The 19,144-nt window shown below is 49.9% G+C and overlaps 1 protein-coding gene across 3 annotated transcripts; it reads left to right on the top strand.

Moving 5' to 3' along the window:
* On the top strand, positions 1-18,813 carry Tbc1d20 (TBC1 domain family member 20). 3 transcript variants are annotated; one of them, XM_070006972.1, is made up of 8 exons: positions 1-76; positions 9,122-9,307; positions 10,240-10,320; positions 13,550-13,736; positions 13,866-13,967; positions 16,120-16,261; positions 16,501-16,688; positions 16,856-18,813. In XM_070006972.1, the coding sequence occupies exons 2-8, from the start codon at positions 9,208-9,210 to the stop codon at positions 17,109-17,111; spliced, it is 1,056 nt and encodes a 351-aa protein (XP_069863073.1). In that variant the 5' UTR covers positions 1-76; positions 9,122-9,207; the 3' UTR covers positions 17,112-18,813. The 3 variants fall into 3 exon arrangements, with proteins under 3 accessions (XP_069863073.1, XP_069863072.1, XP_069863074.1); XM_070006971.1 differs by lacking the exon at positions 1-76 and adding an exon at positions 599-803; XM_070006973.1 differs by lacking the exon at positions 1-76 and adding an exon at positions 5,234-5,398.
* The last annotated feature ends 331 nt before the right edge of the window (positions 18,814-19,144 follow it).

The following is a 19,144-nucleotide window of genomic DNA, read 5'->3' on the forward strand; positions in this document are numbered from 1 at the left end:
AAGTGGATGGGGCTCCTGGCTCCTAGCAGTGTGAGCTGACGCAGGAAGGCCAAGGTCTTGCTGAATTCTGAAGCAGGTAAGTCTGGCAGGAGCTCAAGGGGGGGGGGGGGGGACGCGGGAGAGAGGATTCAATAACCCTGGGTAAGCAGAAATGAGAGCCCATTCTGTTGAATACAGCAGTTGCCACAAGCTCAACAACCATGAGTTCAGCACTTTCACTCTCATTGCGACTATTTTACAGAGAGTAAAAGTAACGCAATGACAAAATCTAGTCCCTGGTTGTTTTGAGAAGGGGATGAGGGGAGGAACAGACAGAATGGTAGAAGGGGTGAGATGGACTGGAATACACTGTACACGTGTAGAAACGTAACGGTGGAATCTTCCCCTGTACACCTAATGTAAGCTAACTACAAACAAAACACAAGCTGTCCACAGCACAGGAGAGCGCCGCCCCCTGTGGTTCGGATGGAGCTACACGCACAAAGCCACGTCCAGCGCTTCTCCCGCCCACGCAGGCCTCCTGCGCGCATGCCCGGGCCCCGCCCCGTGGAGGCTCACGTGTCGGTGGGGGCGTGGCCTCGCGCGCGCCTGCGCATCGCGGGCCCTCGGAGCCCAGCCTGGCCCGGCGGAGCGGGCGCTGCGGCCGCGGCCGGAGCCGCGTCTGTACGGCTCCAACATCTGCCGGGGCTCGGGCTGGGGTCCGGGCCCCCAGGGCAGCCCGAGCCCCCGGGGCATGGCCCTCCGGAGTGCGCAGGGCGACGGCCCCACCTTCAGCCGCTGGAACGGCGGCGCCGAGAAGGCAGGTACGGAAGCCGGCCGGGGGTGGCCTGCGAGGCGGGCCTGATGGGCAGGCAGAGGGGCCGGGACAGCTGACGGGCGGCGGGCGGGCCGGGGGCCGCTGACGGGGCGTCCGGGGGCAGCTGCCGGGCAGGGAGGCGGGCCGGGGGCCGCTGACCGGGCGTCCGGGGGCAGCTGATGGGCGGCCTGATGGACAGGCGGAGCGGCCGGAGGCAGCTGACCGGGCCGCCGGGGGGCCCCCGGGGCGCACACCGGGGAAGCCAAGAAGGATGTGGGCCCCGGCGAGTGTCTGACGGAGGAGAGGGTCTAAGGTTGGGACCGAACCGACGGAGGAAGGACGTCCTGCTGCAGCGAGCCCGGGAGAGAAGGACCGGGTGGGAGCTGGGGCCACGGCCTCCTCCTATCTGGAGCGGGAAACTGGGGCGCCCGATAACCGAGCGGGGCCTCAGCCCCTGCCCCGCCCGGGGTGCCGGCCACGTCGCCAGACGCCGGTGCCGCCTTAGCGTGGTTAGGCAGCTCCCCAACTTCACTTCCGCTTGACTTCCACGCCGTCGGTGTTCCGCCGATTGCTTTGAATTACCAGCGAAGACGGCCTTTGGGAGCGTGCATTGGGGTGATTCCTCGTGCACTCACAAACGTGCACATGTCGACACCATCCACTTGCAAAGAAACCCCCGTCCATGAACAGTCACACCCCATTCCCCGACGTCCATCCACAGCTCCTGGCAACTGCTCACCTACTTTCTGCCCTAGCCGGTGCACCTGTATTAATGTTACTTAGTTGTGTAACCAGCCATCCGCTGGGTGTATACACTGTTTCAGTCTGAATAACGTCAACGAAGTCATGGGTGGTTGTTTTTTGTGTGCATGTTCTAAAATACGTTTCCCATACAGTAAATACATGACAGTTAAAATTCTGAATGTGTTCCCTGTGCCAGGCAAAGTAATCTGCTCTGCAAAACTCTACTTTATCACTCTACTTTGCCATCCTTTCCCTGGTAGTGTCCATAATAGAACCAACCACGCTACCCATTCTATAGATTTTGATGAGTTTCTGGTATTGACAGATTTTTTTGGGGGGGGTGTTGTTTTTTGTTGGTCATGGGGCTTGAACACTGGGCTGGCTGGGCGCTGTCCCTCACCTCTTCAGCTCAAGGGGAGCACCACTTCTGGTTTCCTGGTGGTTAATTGAAGATAACAGTCTCATGGACTTTCCTGCTGGGCTGGCGTTGAACCGCAGTCCTCAGATCTCAGGCTCCTGAGTAGCTAGGATTATAGGAGTGAGCCACCAGCACCCGGCTTGACCTTTTTTTTGGGGGGGGGGGTCTGCTTGTGAGGTCTGAACTCTGGGCCTGGGCACTGTCCCTCAGCTCTTCAGCTCAAGGCTAGCACTCTACCACTTGAGCCACAGCGCCACTTCCAGCTTTTTATTTCTGCTTATGTGGTGCTAAGGAATTGAACCCAGGGTCTAGTGCATGCAAGGCAAGCGCTTTACCACTGAGCCACCTTCCCAGCCCCGAAATAGAAACAAGGAATTTTTTGTTTTTTTTGGTCGATTGTGGGGCTTGAACTCTGGGCTTGGGCGCCGCTGTCCCTGCGCTCTTCAGCGCAAGGCAAGCTCTCTACTGCTTGAGCCACAGCGCCACTTCCGAATTTACTTTGCTATATTTTTGTGGGTTTTTTTTCTCTGATATTTTTCTGCTTATGTAGTGCTGAGGAATCGAACCCAGGGTCTCATGCATGCAAGGTAAGCACTCTACCACTGAGCCACCTTCCCAGCCAGTTTGACATTTTGTTTCTTTTTGTTTTTGTTTTTGTTAGTCCTGGGGCTTGAACTCTGGGCCTGGGCACTGTCCCTAAGCTCTTTAGCTCAAGGTGAGTTCTACCACTTGAGCCACAGCACCTTCTGGTTTTGTGAGTGGTTTATTAGAGATAAGAGTGTCATGGACATTGCTGCCAGGGCTGGCTTTGGATCCTCAGATCTCAGCCTCTTGAATAGCTAAGATTACAGGGCTGAACCACCAGCACCCGGCACTTTTTGTTTCTTCAGCTCACTTTTTCTTTCTTTTGTCGATTATGGGGCTTGAACTCGGGGGTTTGGGTACTGCCCTTGAGCTTTTTCCGCTAAGACTAGTGCTCTCTACCACTGAGCCACAGCTCCACGTCTTGTTTTCTGGTGGTTAATTGGAGAGAAGAGTCTCATGGATTTGGCTGCCCTGGCTGACTTTGAACCAAGATCCTCAGATCATAGTCTCCTGAATAGCTACAGCCAGGGACGCCCAGGCTTGGGTTCACTTTTATATTATAAATTGCTTCTTCTTTTTTTGATGCTGGCTGGAAGTTCAGCTCACACATTCTGGGCTCTTGTTCAGTATAACCTTTTGCTGGGGTTTGTGTGACATCTGACCTCATGGCATAGTAGTCAATGCCCAAGTTGCTTGGGTCTTGTGACCTGTTGCTGCATCTAGGTTAAGACTACCAGGTGCACTTCCCTTGATTTTGCTTCTCTAGATGACAAGGAATGAATTTAGAGGAGCTGTTTTGGTTTTGTTTTCCTTTTAAACATACTGGAAAATTGTTGGCAAAGTTACTAATGCTACAAGTCCTCCTGCATAAAGTTTGTGGTTAGACTGGTTTACTTTGAGGACTGTTTTTCTCCATTGCTGGAGCAAAACAGCCTTTGGGGGGTGGGGGGGGGCGGGTAAATTGGAGAATGAATGTAAGACCACTGAACTACATCCTACACCACTGAACTACATATACACCTATTTTGAGGCAAGGCTTTGAACTTTCCAACCTCCTGTCTCAGCCTTTCTTTGTATTTTAGGTTGTTAATGAATCTCTTCTAATTTTGGAGCTATTTTGTAGAACTAATTAGGACTGCCAAAGACAGAGGGCTACAAAAAAAAAAAAAGACTCCTATCCAGAATACAATAAGATTTTCCTCTTCTGCTTTGTTCCTCAAAGACCTGAACTTCAGACATACATTTTCCAGTTACTTTATAATGTCAACATCAGGAGTTCAGGGGTAGTGTAGAGTTGTTTGTAAAAGAATCTTTCTGCCCCCTCCCCCCTCCCTGGTTGTGGGGCTTAAACTCAGGGCCTGGGCACTGTTCCTGTCCCTGAGCAATTTTGCTCAAAGCTAGTGCTCTTTGAGCCACAGCACCACTTCCCGTTTTCTGGTGGTTAATTAGAAATAATAGTCTCATGGACTTTTCTGCCCAGGCTGGCTTTGAACTACAATCCTCAGATCTCAGCCTCCTGAGGATTACAGGCATGAGTCACTAGTGTCCAACTAAGACTGTTGTTTTTGAGTTTGGGCTGGGAATGTGGCTCAGTGGTAGAATGCTTGCCTAGCATGCATGAAGCCTTGGGTTCAATTTCTCAGTACCACATAAACAGAAAAGGCCAGAAATGGCTCTGTGGCTCAAGTAGTAGAGCAGTAGCACAGAGAGGTGCAGGGACAGAATTCCAGCCCTGAGTTCAAGCCCCAGGGACAGCAAAAAAAAAAAAAAAAAGTTCTGTTTAAAAATAATAAATGGAGGTTTGGGAAGGTGGCTCAGTGGTAGAGTGCTTGCCTTGCATGCCTGAGGCCCTGGATTCGATTCCTTAGCACCACATAAGCAAAAAGAAAAAAGCCGGAAGTGGCGCTGTGGCTCAAGTGGTAGAGCACTAGCCTTGAGCTGAAGAGCTGAGGGACAGCACCCAGGCCCAGAGTTCAGGCCCCATGACTGGACCAAAAATAATAATAATAATAGTAAATGGAGGACTTAATACACAAGTTTAATGCCAAATAATTGGGATGGAATTTTGGGCCTTCTTTTGTTTCCATTATGTAATGGTGTAGCTTTAACTCAGTTATTTGGAGCTATGGAGAAACTTTGAGAGGAGGCATAGCTCCTTTCCAAGCCAGATTCTTTTGGAGCTACTCATTTCCTTTCTGGTGTCAGCAGTCTCTGTCTGGGTTCTGTACCAGAACTAGGATGGGCAGTTGTCTTTATCTAAACAGTTAGGAACCACAGCGTCAGTGGCCATTATTTAAATAAGCAGTTTAGGCTAGGGGTGTAGCTCAGTTGTAGAGCACTTCCTAGCATCTACAAATAAGACCTTGGGTTCCATACCTAGCACTGCAAAGGTCGTTTAGCGGGCGGTAGGCAAAGCAGTGCCCCTGCCCATCTCTGCCTTTTCCTTGTCAAATGAGTTGCTTTCTCAGGCAGCAGGGATTTGTTTATAGTAGGGTATGTTTTGCAGCCAGCTCTAGGAAATCATTTCATTCCACCACGTTATGGTTATGATAGCCAAGTTCTCTACTACAAAGGAATTTGGAAGGTGTCAGCTTTGGAACATAAGATAGGCTTCTCTTGTGAGGCAATAAAGGACTTGTAGAAGGAAGGACTTGCGGAGAACAGAATGGCATTTTTAATTTCAGTAGAGGAAGTGTGGACTTTCTTCCTGAGCCCAGATACTTTACTCTCAAGTTGAGATTTGTGTCCTGCTTTAAAGTCCTTGTATAAAATGTACCTTAATGTAGATAGTATGCAGTATTTAAATCTTTTCCTGACTATCTGAGGGCAGCTGTGTGATTTTTCTCCTTCTGCATGTGAGTTGTTTATTGCAGACCCTGTCCTGTCTAGGCTAACGGTTGACCTTCTCACTTCATGGTCTGTACACTGCCAGCTCACTTGAGTTTTGTTTTCTCTTTCTGTGTGACAGTGAGAGCCCACACATTATGTGCTGTTGAATGGTTTATCGGGGTTCCATAAACCATTATCTGCCCCCCAAGGAAGGTGGCACCAGGCCTGGACACACAGCAGCCATGGCCCACATTCCAGCAGCCTCCGTTGCCCGAAGCACATGGAGCTGTAGAGATTCTGCAGTGCATGTGTTGAGAGTGGTCTATGGAAATAGAAAGTCTTGCCACTTACTACAGGAACTAAGCTATGTCATTTACTCTATTGCATTCATACTTATTGATTCCCACAGAACACAAAAAGCAAAACAGTAAGTTTGAAATGCAGGATTAAAAGAGAATTGAAGCCGCCTTAAGAGAAGCCAATAATGGAACTGTGCCCTAGCTTCTGAAGGAATTAATGTTCAGGCCAATATTTGCCCAAATCCCATGGAAACCTTGTTGATTGCAAACCATGTCCTTCTCCTCAAGATCCAAGTAGCAATCTCCCTTCCTCCAACATTGCCAAATAGCTTACATGGAAACAGGAGAAGAATAGATATGTCAAAACGAATTGAGAAAAACATTTTCCGCTCTCAGGAATGGGTTGACCAAATTTCTGAATATCAGCTTCCTTGAGCAACCTGGGATTGTCACTTCACAGCTCTTAATCCAGGTCTGAGGAAGGTGCACAGATATTCAAACAATGAAATACCTGCTCCCGATTTTTTTTTTTTTATGGTTTTATGCCAGTCCTGAGGCTTGAACTTAGTGCCTGGGCCCTGTCCCTGAGCTTTTGTACCCAAAGCTAGCACATTACCACTTGAACCACAGCTCCACTTTCAGCTTTTTGGTGGTTAATTGGAGATAAGAGTCTCACAGACCACAGACTTTCTTGCCCACGCTGGCTTTGAACCATGATCCTCAGATCTCGACCTCCTGAGTAACTAGGATTATAGGTTTGAGCCACTGGCACCGGGCATGCTCCTGTTTTATTTCAACCTATGCCACCAAATAAGGTCTTCTCATGTTGGAAGCATGGCTCAGTGCAATTGCTTGCCTGATATGTGCAAGGTCCCCACATCACTCCACCTCACTGCAAAAAACAAAGCAGTCTCCTTTGTTTTCTGATCTAGCAGGATATATTCAAGCCAAGCTTTGGGGGTAGGGGTGTGTGGAGAGGAGTTGTTTTGTTTTGTTCGCTTTTCTTGGTATTGGAGTTGAACTCAGGGCCTCATACTTGTTAGGTAGGTACTTTACTACTTGAGCCACACCTACCACCATTTTTTTAGGTTTTTTTAGGCAGTATTGCTCTTTGACCCTAGTTGGCTTGCACTGCAGTCCTATTTATGCTTCCCTTCATAACTGAGATGACAGATACTTGCCACCACACCCAGCTTTTTTTCTAATCATACGGATTTCTGTGAAGTTTTTTGCCTGGGCTGGCTTGGAACCATGATCTTCGCGATCTCAACTTCCCATGTAGTTGGGATGATCCCATGTGCCTCCACAACCAGCTCAAATGGGTTCTTGCAGATTTTTTGCCTGGACTGAGTTTGAGCCACTGTATGTTCTCCACCCTCCAATTAGCTAAGATTGATTACTGGCATAGCCACTATGTTCGGATCCAGCCCAGACTGACTTCTATTTCTTATTTAAAAATATGCTTACTGCTGGGCACCAGTGGCTCACGCCTGTAATCTTAGCTACTCAGGTGGCTGAGATCTGAGGAACACGGTTCAAAGCCAGCTCTGGCAGGAAAGTCCAATAAACCACCAGAAAACTAGAAGTGGCACTATGGCTCAAGTGGTAGAGTGCTCACCTTGAGCTGAAGAGCTCAGGGACAGTGCCCAGGCCCAAAATTCAAGCCCTACAATGGACAAAAAGAAAGAAAGAAAGAAAAAATTTTATATACATACATACATATATTTTTTTTATTTTTTATTGTGAAACTACTGTACAGAGGGATTACAATTACATGGGCAAGATAATGAGTATATTTCTTATCAAGCATTGTAGCCTCCTCCTTTGTTTACCCTTCCCATCCCTTCCCAGCCTCCCCCCAGCATATATATATATATATATATATATATATATATATATATATATATATATATATATGCTTACTGCTGGCCACTGGTGGCTCATATCTATAGTCTTAGCTACTCAAGAGGCTGAGATCCATCTGGGCCAGTTTGGACAGAAAAGTCTGAGACTCTTATCTCCAATTAGCCAGCAAAAAAAAAAAAAAAAAGGCTGGAATGGCTCAAGTAGTAGCCAGCTCTGAACACCAAGCATCCAGGTGCCAGTGGCTCAACATGCCTGTAATCCTAGCTACCCAGGAAGCTTAAGATCTGAGGATCACAGTCCCAAGCCGGTCCAGGCAGGAAAGTTCATGAGACTCTTGATCTCTAATCACCAAAAAAAAAAAGAAGAGGAGCTGTCGTTCAAGTGTGGAACACCAGCCTTGAAAAAAGAGACAGTGCTCAGGCCCTGAGTTGCAGCTCAGGTACGGGCACAGAAAAAACAAACATAGGATTGTAAATTCAGGCCAGCCTAGTCTACATAGTAACACTGTGTCAAAGCCCACCATAAATTATTCTGGATTATGCCTGTGATTACTGGTTCAGACCTATAGGAACAAGATCATCTTTTTAAAAGGAGGAGACTGCTGGGCGCCGGTGGCTCATGCTTATAATCCCAGCTACTCAGGAGGCTGAGAGCTGAAGATCACAGTTCAAATCCAGCCTGGGCAGGAAAGTCTGTAAGACTTTTTTTTTTTTTTTTTTTTTTTGGCCAGTCGTGGGGCTTGGGCGCTTTCCCTGTGCTCCTCAGCTCAAGACGAGTGCTCTACTACTTGAACCACAGCGCCACTTCCGGTTTTCTAGTGGTTTATTAGAGATAAGAATCTCACAGACTGGCCGGGCGCTGGTGGCTCACGCCTGTAATCCTAGCTACTCAGGAGGCTGAGATCTGAGGATCGCGGTTCAAAGCCAGCCCGGGCAGGAGAGACCGTGAGACTCCTATCTCCAATAAAACCACCAGAAAACCGGAAGTGGCGCTGTAGCTCAAGTGGTAGAGTGCTCACCTTGAGCTGAAGAGCTAAGGGACAAACGCCCAGGCCCAGAGTTCAAGCCCCACGACCGACAAAAAAAAAAAAAAAAAAAGAATCTCACAGACTTTCCTGCCCGGGCTGGCTTTGAACTGTGATCCTCAGCTCTCAGCCTCCTGAGTAGCTAGGATTACAAGTGTGAGCCACTGATGCCCGGCTTCTGTAAGACTCTTATCTCAATTAACCACCAGAAAACCAGAAGTGGCACTGTGTCTCAAGTGGTAGAGTGCTAGCCTTGAGCTGAAGAGCACAGAGACAGTGCCCAGGCCCAGAGTTCAAGCCCCACGACTGACAAAAAAAAAAAAGGAGGTGACTTGTGAAGTCTATTTTACTATGTGTCCTGTCCCCACCCTAGATTCGGCACACGGCCTAAAATTGGTAGTGCTGCTGGCTCGGAGCTGTGATGCCAGCCTATGCCCTCCAAGCTAAGAAGACATGCCTGCCTCATCTCCTACCAAATAAGGAGATGGAGCCCACATACAAAGGTCGTCCTGCTAATGTGTGCCTCATCTTCCACTCACATTCATGTTTTCCTCCTCCAGATTTTAATGCCAAAAACAAAAAGAAAGTGGCAGAGATATACCAGGCCCTGAATAGTGATCCCACCGACGTGGCTGCCCTCAGACGCATGGCTATCAGTGAAGGCGGGCTCCTGACAGATGAGATCAGACGGGAAGTGTGGCCCAAGCTCCTCAATGTCAACACCAGTGACCCACCTCCTCAGTCAGGTAAGGGGAACTTGCCCAGATGCTGGGAGAGAACCCGAAGAGCTTTGATACCTGGGCTTGGAGCAGGAGCAGATGACTCAGTGGGAACATGTAGGAAATGCTTGTGCCCACGTGAAGAGCACTGACATGAAGTTCTGGCCAGGCAGGATTTACCTGAGTCCAGGCTGGTTGTCAGAGTTGAGCTGGGCTCTGGGCAGTGGTAATACATTTTGAGAAATGTATAGCAAAAGCCTTATTGGGAAATACAACAGTCCTTTGGCATGGCAGTATTCAGTAATTGCTCTGAAAGCTGTTACTTCACTCATTTGCAGAGTCAGGTAGTGAAAGCTCCCTGGGCTATAGCTGGAAAAACAAAGGAACGCACTGTCGCCATGTGGCTGTTCACCCTCACCCAGTTCCCTTTCTTGCTTCCCTGCTCTTGGGGCAGAATGCCAGTGGCTGGGGATTCTGTCATTTACTTGGCAAATCTTTGGGCTCCCGCATGTGGGGGCTGCTCTGTCACTGGCACGTTCTTTGGAATTGGTGGCTTCAGAGTGGTCAGCTTTTCCTTGGAAGGCAAAGGCACTGGCATGTCCCACTCAATCCCAAGGGCTGCGCTGCTGTCACACTCCCGATGAGATGAGGCAGGGTGCTGCAGGCTCCTCTGCTGCCCTTCAGTGTGGGCTGAGGAAAGCGCCCCCGTGTGTATGTGTTAGCAACAGCTCCCTCCTGCCCTTAGTTCCAGCCTCCACTTTACAATGCCTGGCTGGTAGAATTTCAGAGCTAAGAGATGTTAGGTTTGGGGGCAGGGATGCTGGGGATCCAACTCCAGGCCTGTGTGTGTACTAGGCAAGTGCTTTCCCACAGAGCAATAATATTCACAGCCCAAGATCCCTTAGCTCCCCCTCCAGCTTTGCAGACATTGCTGCAGTAACGCCTTCCCCTTCCTCTAGGAAAGGACCTGCGGCAGATGAGCAAGGACTACCAACAGGTGCTGCTGGATGTCAGGCGGTCTTTACGGCGCTTTCCCCCTGGTGAGAAGCTGTTCCATCTTGCCCCATCTCGAGCAAAGCTTCCTGTCCCCCTGTATTTGCTGTCCCCAAGTTGGCATCCCCTCACCTTCCACTGTGATAGCCCGCCCCAGAGGTGGTCATGAGAGAGCGAGGGGCTGGTCTTCGTGTTTCCTTCACACCATAAGAGCCACTTGATAGGGATTATTAGGGCCATGGCCTGGTGTTGAGAGGCATATGGGTTTGGAATTCCATCTTTAAAGGGAGACCCTTCCCTCATGCTTTATCAAGTCTGCTCCTAAAACTGCCTCCTGCTTCCCAGGGAGCAGAGCAGAGGAAGCCAGCCTCAGGCCTCCTCCGTGGGACCTGGTCCCTCTGTCTTCACAGATGCTTCACCTATCCTTTACCTACCTCATCCCTGCCCCTGTCCTGGGAGTTGCTCTGGGACTCTCACACCTCCTGTTGACTGCTAACTTAGTTTGGATAAAACCTGGGCCGTAGTCCAGTCTCCTTTTCTTGCCCTGCTGGTCTGGATAGATGTATTCCCCTCTTTCCCTGGGCACCCCCTTTTCCTTCTCTCCTGTTTTTGTCACATCTGTGCCTCGGATTCTTTCTGTTGTACTTTCTTTCTCCATTCCTGTCTCAAACAGGCCTTAATTTTTACTCCTCTGCTTCGTTATTTTACCTCGGGTTCTTGGTTGACTTTGGGTTCTTATGTATCTCTGACAGTATGCTCTTTGGGAGAAGGGCTCTGTGTTCAGTGTGAGCTGGGCCTTTGCTTGGCTTTTGCTCTTTGGGTGTTTTCCTCTGAGAGCAGAGTCAGCAATGCAGGAAGGCCGAGCTTCCACAGCCGTCCGTGTGGCTACAGGTCTACCCAAATGGTGTTCAAACTGGGAATTGACAGTGAACATCCTTGCCTTTCATCTGGCTGCACGTTGCTCTGCGTGCTTCGTCCACATGAGCCCTGTGAGTCAGCTGCCATCAGGGTGACTCTCTTGCAAAGTCTGGGTACCTTGGGGTGTTGGTCTGCATGGATGTCAGCATGGGCCACTGGGGACCATTTTGCTCCTCTATCATGGGCTTTTCAAGTTGGCATAGACAGAGCTCTCTACACTGTTTATTAAGACCACTCGCTTCCCAATGAACTCCTTTCTATCATATGCTAGCCAGAGTTGCATCTTCTGGAAAGATTTTGGTAGAGGTGCTGCAACAAAATTTATCATTTATAATTTAGCTTTTTGGCCATTACTCATTTCAGTTAGCTGGGCCTTGAGGTCCAGGTTCACCCCAGCTCCAGAAGTGCCTGGGAGAGGCAGGATTTGACCCAGTCAGGATTGTCGCTTTGGTCTGGCACCTTTGGCTCTCAGGCTAAGTGAGCTTTTGGCCTTATCTTTGTTCTATACTAACTCAGACAGAGCAGGTTAGCCATGGCACTGAAAACCAGATGAGCGTAAGTAAATGCAGTCATTGTATTCAGTGTATACTATGGGAGAAAGTGAAGGAAGGGGTGACATTTTTTGGGAATTGGGCTCATTGTGCTCATTCCTTAAGGAATTGTAATCCCTTTGTACAACTCCTTAATAATAACAATGAAAAGGGAAGAAGGAAGGGAAGCTAGATGAGCTGAGGACCTGCACTGCCCTGCAGGGCACACGGCCCCACACCTGGAGTCGCTGAGTGTGTCCCCGCTCTTGGCTGCAGCTTGGGGCAGATGAGGCCTTCCTGTAATAGTCAGTTTTCTTTAGAGGGAAACACAACTTTTGCCATTTATAATTTTATATCCTTTAAAATGTAATTTCATCCCAGGGCTGGGAAGGTGGCTCAGTGGTAGAGCTCTTGCCTTGCATGCGCGAGGTCCTGGGTTCGATTCCTCAGCACCACATAAGCAAAAAGAAAAAAGCCGGAAGTGGCGCTGTGGCTCAAGTGGTAGAGCTCTAGCCTTGAGCTGAAGAGCTGAGGGACAGCACCTAGGCCCAGAGTTCAGGCCCCACGACCCGACCAAAAAAAAAAATGTAATTTCATCCCCAAAAGTTGCAAAATAGGGCAAAGAATTCCTTTTTCCCAGGTCTCTTTGTGTGAACATTTTACCATTTCTGTTTTAACTGCTCTCTTCTCCACATAGAGAAATCTCATTGTGTTCTGCATAAGAGTAAACAGAGGTGGACCCTTTACCCAAGACAGCACAGTTAGCAAGATCAGTGAAACAATGGAAAGTGTTCTTAGCGATCTGCAGAATTATTCAGCTTTCACTATTTATCCTAGTAATATCCTTTGTGTGAAGAAGAAATACAAATTCATGTATTGCCTGTTCAGTCATCATCTCTGTTTTTTGCCAACACTGGGGTTTGAGCTCAGGGCTTCAACCTTGCTGGTCAGGGGCTCTACCACTTGATTTCCCGTGCCTAGCCCTTTTTGACCTTAGTTATTTTTCAGAGATAGCCTCACCCTTTTTTTTTGCCAGGAGTTGACCTCACCCTGCAATAATCTAATCTGTGCTTCCCATATACCTGGGATTACAGGCATACACCTCCAGGCCTGGCTTATTGGTATGGGATCTGCCTAACTTTTTTGCCCATTGTGGCCTCAAACTACAGTCCTCCTGATCTCTGCCCACTAACTAGTTGGTTTTTGTTTTTTTTTTTTTTTTTGTCGGTCGTGGGGCTTGAACTCTGGGCCTGGGCGCTGTCCCTCAGCTCTTCAGCTCAAGGCAAGCGCTCTACCACTTGAGCTACAGCGCCACTTCCGGTTTTCTGGTGGTTTATTGGAGATAGGAGTCTCACGGTTTCTCCTGCCCAGGCTGGCTTTGAACCGCGATCCTCAGATCTCAGCCTCCTGAGTAGCTAGGATTACAGGCGTGAGCCACCAGCGCCCGGCTGGTTTTTTTTTTTTTTTTTTTTTGAGACAGTCTAGATAGCCTAAACTCCTGCCTGAGCCTCCCAAGTGCTACAATGTACAAGTAGCCACCACCACACCCAGCAGTTGTTAGATCTCTGAGCTTCCTTTAATTGGTAACCATTCCTTTATATTTTATGGCAGGCCAATTGTTCTGCTGAACGTCCCTTCCTTTGAGTTTTTCTGGCCCTTCTTCATGCGATTCAGGATTATGTATGCACCATGCAGGTCTTGCAAGATGTCCTCAACTTACTTTTGCTTTATTTTCTCTTACTGGAAATTACTGGCCCTCTTCTTAACATCCTTGTTACTGGGTGATATCCAGTGTTCAAACATACCCTCCACCCCACCCCGTCCCCAGGCATGCCAGATGAAGAGCGAGAAGGGCTCCAGGAAGAGCTGATCGACATCATCCTCCTAGTTTTGGAGCGCAACCCCCAACTGCACTACTACCAGGGCTACCACGACATCGTGGTCACCTTCCTGCTAGTGGTGGGTGAGAGGCTGGCAACATCGCTGGTGGAAAAACTGTCTACCCACCACCTCAGGTACGCATGCCCTGTACGAAAACTCCTGGCCCATTTTCTAGTCAGGTGTTTGAACGGTTTGGACGCACGCCACCCACCCACTGCTGAGGTGCAGGACCCAACCATGCTCACTGGGTTGTCTCCCTCCAGGGATTTCATGGACCCCACGATGGACAACACCAAGCACATTTTAAACTATCTGATGCCCATTATTGACCAGGTGAACCCGGAACTCCATGACTTCATGCAGAGGTATGTCTGTGTGTCCATACACTCAAAGCCCTACCTGGCACTGCCCCTCCTTCAGTTCTTCTCTAAACCCAGTTCAGCTTTATCACCATCTTTCCTTGATTTGTTTAGTTGCTTCAAGTTGCTTTCCAGTCTGAATAATGAGTTCAGCACACAGTATCAGAGCCCTGTTTGAGGACTATGCAGTTTTGTTTGGGGAATGCAAAAAAGGATGGTAGGGTCATGGCTTGAGTTTAGTTGTAGTGGGTAGAGGTGGACAGGCAGGTAGGCCAACACAGACTTTCATATTTCTGCCCCAACTCCCAAAGGCCTGGAGGTGGAAGGAGAGAAAGACAGCCACTGTGGGCAGGTTCATCTTCCAAGAACTAAGAAATAGTTCTTTGCAGTAGTCATAGATTAAAGGGGAGGAAAAGAGTCAGGCGCTGGTGGTGCACACCTGTAATCCTGAGGCTGAGGTCTGAGGATCACAGTTCAAAGCCAGAGTAGGCAAGAAAATCGGTGAGAGGGGCTGGGAATGTGGCTTAGTAGAGTGCTTGCCTAACATGCATGAAGCCCTGGGTTTGATTCCTCAGTACTACATAAACAGAAAAGGCTGGAAGTGGCTCTGTGGCTCAAGTGTAAAGTGCTAGTCTTAAGCAAAAGAAGCTCAGTGACAATGCCCAGGCCCTGAGTTCAAGCCCTAGAACTGAGAGAGGGAGGGAGGGAGGGAGGGAGGGAGGGAGGGAGGGAAGGAAGGAAGGAAGGAAGGAAGGAAGGAAGGAAGGAAGGAAGGAAGGAAGGAAGGAAGGAAGGAAGGAAAAAGAAAAGGAAAGAAAGTCTGTGAGACTCATCTCCAATTAACCACCAGAAAATCATAAGTGGCACTGTGGCTTAAAGCCTTAAGCAGAAAAAGCTCAGGGACAGCACCCAGGCCCTGAGTTCAGGCCCATGACCCAACCAAAAAAAAAAAAAGAGAGGGAGGAGGGGGTAACTTATGGTTTGGGATGTTTGGTTCTGTGCTGCTGAAAAGCCCTAACACATGCCAAACAAGTGTGTATTATTGGGGTACGCTACTCCAGAGAGCTCAGTGGCCTCATACCACCGAAGTTACTTTTAAGCCTGGAAAGATGTGCCTGTGCCCTCAGAAAGAGCAGACTCTCATGATTCCCACAAGACAGTATATTGGAAATGAACTTTACGACTCTGGGGTAGGGGGGAATGAGGGAGGTGGGAGAGGGAAGGGATAGTGAGAGAACCAAAGAAAGGGGTAGCAATGCTTGACAGGAAACGTACTCATTGCCTTACTGTAACTGTAACCTCTGTACAGCGTCTTCACAATACAGTTAAATCAAAACAAAACAAGAGTAGACTCTCAAGGAAAGCCTCAGCATCTTTGTGCATGTCAACTCCTTGTTCCTGTAGTTGAGCATTAGGAGAGCACCCAGTAGCTAGGCTCCGGTGGCTCACACCTATCATCCTAGCTACTCAGAGGCTGAGATCCGAGGATTGTGGTTCAAAACCAGCCTGGGCAGAAAAGGCCATGAGACTCTTACCGCCAATAAATTACCAAAAAAAGCTGGTGGTGGAACTATGGCTCACATGTAGAGTGCTAGCCTTAAGCAGAAGCCACTCAGGAACAGAACCTAAGCCCCAGGACCAGCCAAAAACAAAAAGAGCACCCAGTGAGATGAGATACGATTTTGTTTATATTTATATTTTATTTATTTTTGTGATGCTGGGATCAGACTCTGGGCTTTTCCCATACGAAGCAAGTGTTCTACCAGCGGTACATCTCCAACCTCATTTCTTTCTTTGTTTTTGTTGCAGTTGTGCTGCTACTGGGGTTTTAACCCAGGGCCTTGTGTCTCACTCAGGGCTAGTGCTCTACCACTTGAGCCAGACCTCCACTTCCAACTTCAGTTGATTAATGGAGATAAGAGTCTGGACAATTTGCCTCCTAGTAGCTAGGATTGTAGGTGTGAGCCACTGGTGCCCAGCCCTCGTGGCACATTTAAAACATTGTATCTTGTGGAGAGATGCTGACTCCCCACATGGCAGGCATTCCTAACTGCTTCTCTCTCATCAGTGCGAAGGACGGAGAAGGCCCAGGGGCGGGGGGGGGGGGGGGGGTGTGGCCCAGCGGGGAGCCTAACACCTCATCTCCCTTCGCTCCTAGTGCTGAGGTGGGGACCATCTTTGCCCTCAGCTGGCTCATCACCTGGTTTGGGCACGTGCTGATGGACTTCCGGCATGTCGTGCGGTTATATGACTTCTTCCTGGCCTGCCACCCATTGATGCCCATTTACTTCGCAGCTGTGGTAGGTACCTGCTGCAAGCCATAGGAAACGTGCAAGATCGTGTTTCCCCAGGCTGGGGTCCCTGTCTGCAGCTCTGTCAGTGGGGTGATCAGCACCGAGACTCTGCTTTACTCCTTCCTCGGTGGACACAAAGTTTGCTGAGCGTCTGGGCAGAGCTCACCTCCTATCAGTGGAGGCTGAGAGGCAGGTGCTCGGGCCCCATTTGTCAAGTCTCTGAGGCAAGGCCTTCCTCCCCGCAGATCGTGTTGTATCGTGAGCAAGAAGTCCTGGACTGTGACTGTGACATGGCCTCAGTCCACCACCTGTTGTCGCAGATCCCTCAGGACCTGCCCTACGAGACACTCATCAGCAGAGCGGGAGATATTTTCCTTCAGTTTCCACCTTCGGAACTTGCACGTGAGGCAGCTGCCAAGCAGCAGGCTGAGAGGTGAGGGGCCCCAGAGGAGGTGGGGTGCCTTTGAGGGCTGGTGTCTGCGCTGGGAGGTCTGCCTCCTTCGAGGCCGTGGCTCTGCCTCAGCCCGCTCAGTGCTGTGCACTCCAGCTCCCTTCCTTGCCCACTGGTGCCCACAGTGCCTCCTTTCTTCCTTCCCCTAGAATGGCAGCCTCTACCTTCAAAGACTTTGAGCTGGCATCGGCCCAGCAGAGGCCAGACATGGTGCTGAGGCAGCGCTTTCGGGGACTTCTGCAACCTGAGGCTCAAACAAAAGATGTCCTGACCAAACCAAGGACCAACCGCTTTGTGAAACTGGCCGTGATGGGGCTCACGGTGGCCCTGGGGGCGGCCGCGCTAGCCGTGGTAAAGAGTGCCCTGGAGTGGGCCCCGAAGTTTCAGCTGCAGCTGTTCCCCTGAATTTGGCCAGAAGAGCCACTTCCTCGCCCAGTACAGCAAAGGCCTCACCCTCCGTGGGAAGACTGGGAGGCTGGATTGCCTTGATTAAAAGGGTTTCTGCCAGGGTGATCTGTTCGTGCACCCTTGCCTGCCTGTCCATGTCTGCCTTTGCTTGGGCAGCAGTGCAGCAGCAGAGCCAACCTGCCACCCACAGTGGACCTGGGTGCCCAGCAGGCTCCCCACACTGGAGAAGGGGAGGCTGCGCTTCCCTGGCTCTTGGGAGTCTCTAGGCTGCCAGGTAGAAAGTGAGCTGATTCTGGATGTTCAGTCAGACAGGAAGGAAGGGGCTGCTCAGGTGGGGCCTTGGAATGGAAGTGAAGGGGTTGAAGAAACCAGCCAGGGAGCCCCGCCTCCAGCCAGGGCCTCATTCTCTCCTAAGAGCAGCTTCATTGGCTGGTTGGATCCAGAGTCAGGTGGGAAGAAGATTACTAGCTTGTTCCTGTGTCAGTCCAGCAATCATGTGGGCATTCCCAGTCTAGTGAGGAATAGTCTTGCTTAGACTGGTTTTGTCTACCTTCTCATTCTCCACAAGCAACTTTACTTAGAAAAAATACTTTTATTACTATTTTTAGAATTCTATACACCTGACACATAAGATAGTCTCACTTTATAAAAATAATAGTTCCTTCATGGAAGAAATGCTTCTCATCAGAAGGATGAGCTTCTGAGATCCTGAAGTTACTTTCTGCTCAACTGTGTAACACTTCACCTTTGCCTTGGCGGCATTCCCAGTGTCCTGGCCCATTTCCTTTCTTTCCCCATTTTCCTACAGTAGGTACCACTCACTTCTTTCACCTTGTCTTTGGGTTTATCTCAACTGCCAGTCTCTGCCTAGTTGGGAATGTCATTGGAAACTTACTGGCACCCAGCAGAGGGCAGACGGGTAGCCTCGAGCACTAGCAGGAGCCCACACAGCTGCCCTGCCCCAGGGTTCCCCCAAGGGCCCTCGAGGCCCTGGGAACTGGGGTCACTCAGTCCTTCTGAGACAGCTTTCCTGTAAGCAAAGCCAGGTTGGTTTCTCCATGAACTCTGGCTTGGAAAACAAAGTGCCTTTGCTGCTCTAAAGGAGGGTGTATGCAGAGCAGCGTGTGCTTCTGGCTCCCCGTTCTTTTCTGGGCACCGCTCTCATGGCAGGTGGTTTGGCGAACGTGCCAGTAGCACTGCGCCTGCCCTGGCCACAATTCCACACCCTCCCCATGTGCCAGTGCCTGGCTCTTGGCACGCCAGGCAGCTGGATATCTGCTGAGTTACACAAAGCACTTTAAAGCCAAAACAAGCGCACAGTGGGTCGTTCCCCATGTGCGGTCCTGCCTGGGCTGGCTAGGAAGTGGACAAAGGACGCAGAGGTGGCATTGTGGCAGACATCCTGTGTTCTCCCATGGCAGCCTTGTCCTTTCTGTAAAGTACTTGGACAGGGGTGGAAAGCGGTGGAGAGAGCAAGGGAGGAGAGGTTCCTGCTGGCGTCCTAGGAAGCAGGTGGGGTTTATGCTGTGGCCTGGGAAGCAGAGTTTTCCATGGCTTTGCTCACATCAGGCCTCTCCCTGCCACTGAGGAGAAAGCATTACCTGTTTACCTTCAGGTGATTTACTTATTCTGTAAAGAATATGTGTAAATATTTTGTACAGAGCCCTGTATGAAATAAAGAGCCATATGTGGTAACTAATCCTTTGTCCTCTGATAGCCTGGAGCTTGCTGAGAGCAGGCCTGCTGCCCTGCACTGCAGGCAGGCCGGAGCTGTGGTCTATGCGTCCCTGGTGGGCCTTGACTTTCCAGGAGACCATGGGCCGTCCTGCAGTTCCTATGAAAGACTGACTTGCCTATTTCAGCTCTGGGGGCAGCCCCCCCCCCCCCCACACACACACTCCCAGTTTTCTCTTCTTGTCCAGCCACCAGCAGCCTCCGTGTCCCCTGTTATTGGAACAGGCCTGCCAGTCCCATCTGGGTTGTTTCAGGTGTTCACAGATGTCTTCTGGCTCTGAGGGGCGATGTGAGGA

This window comes from Dipodomys merriami, unplaced genomic scaffold (assembly GCF_024711535.1).
Source record: "Dipodomys merriami isolate MVZ:Mamm:240054 unplaced genomic scaffold, mDipMer1.0.p SCAF_7, whole genome shotgun sequence".
Taxonomy (NCBI): Eukaryota; Metazoa; Chordata; class Mammalia; order Rodentia; family Heteromyidae; genus Dipodomys; species Dipodomys merriami.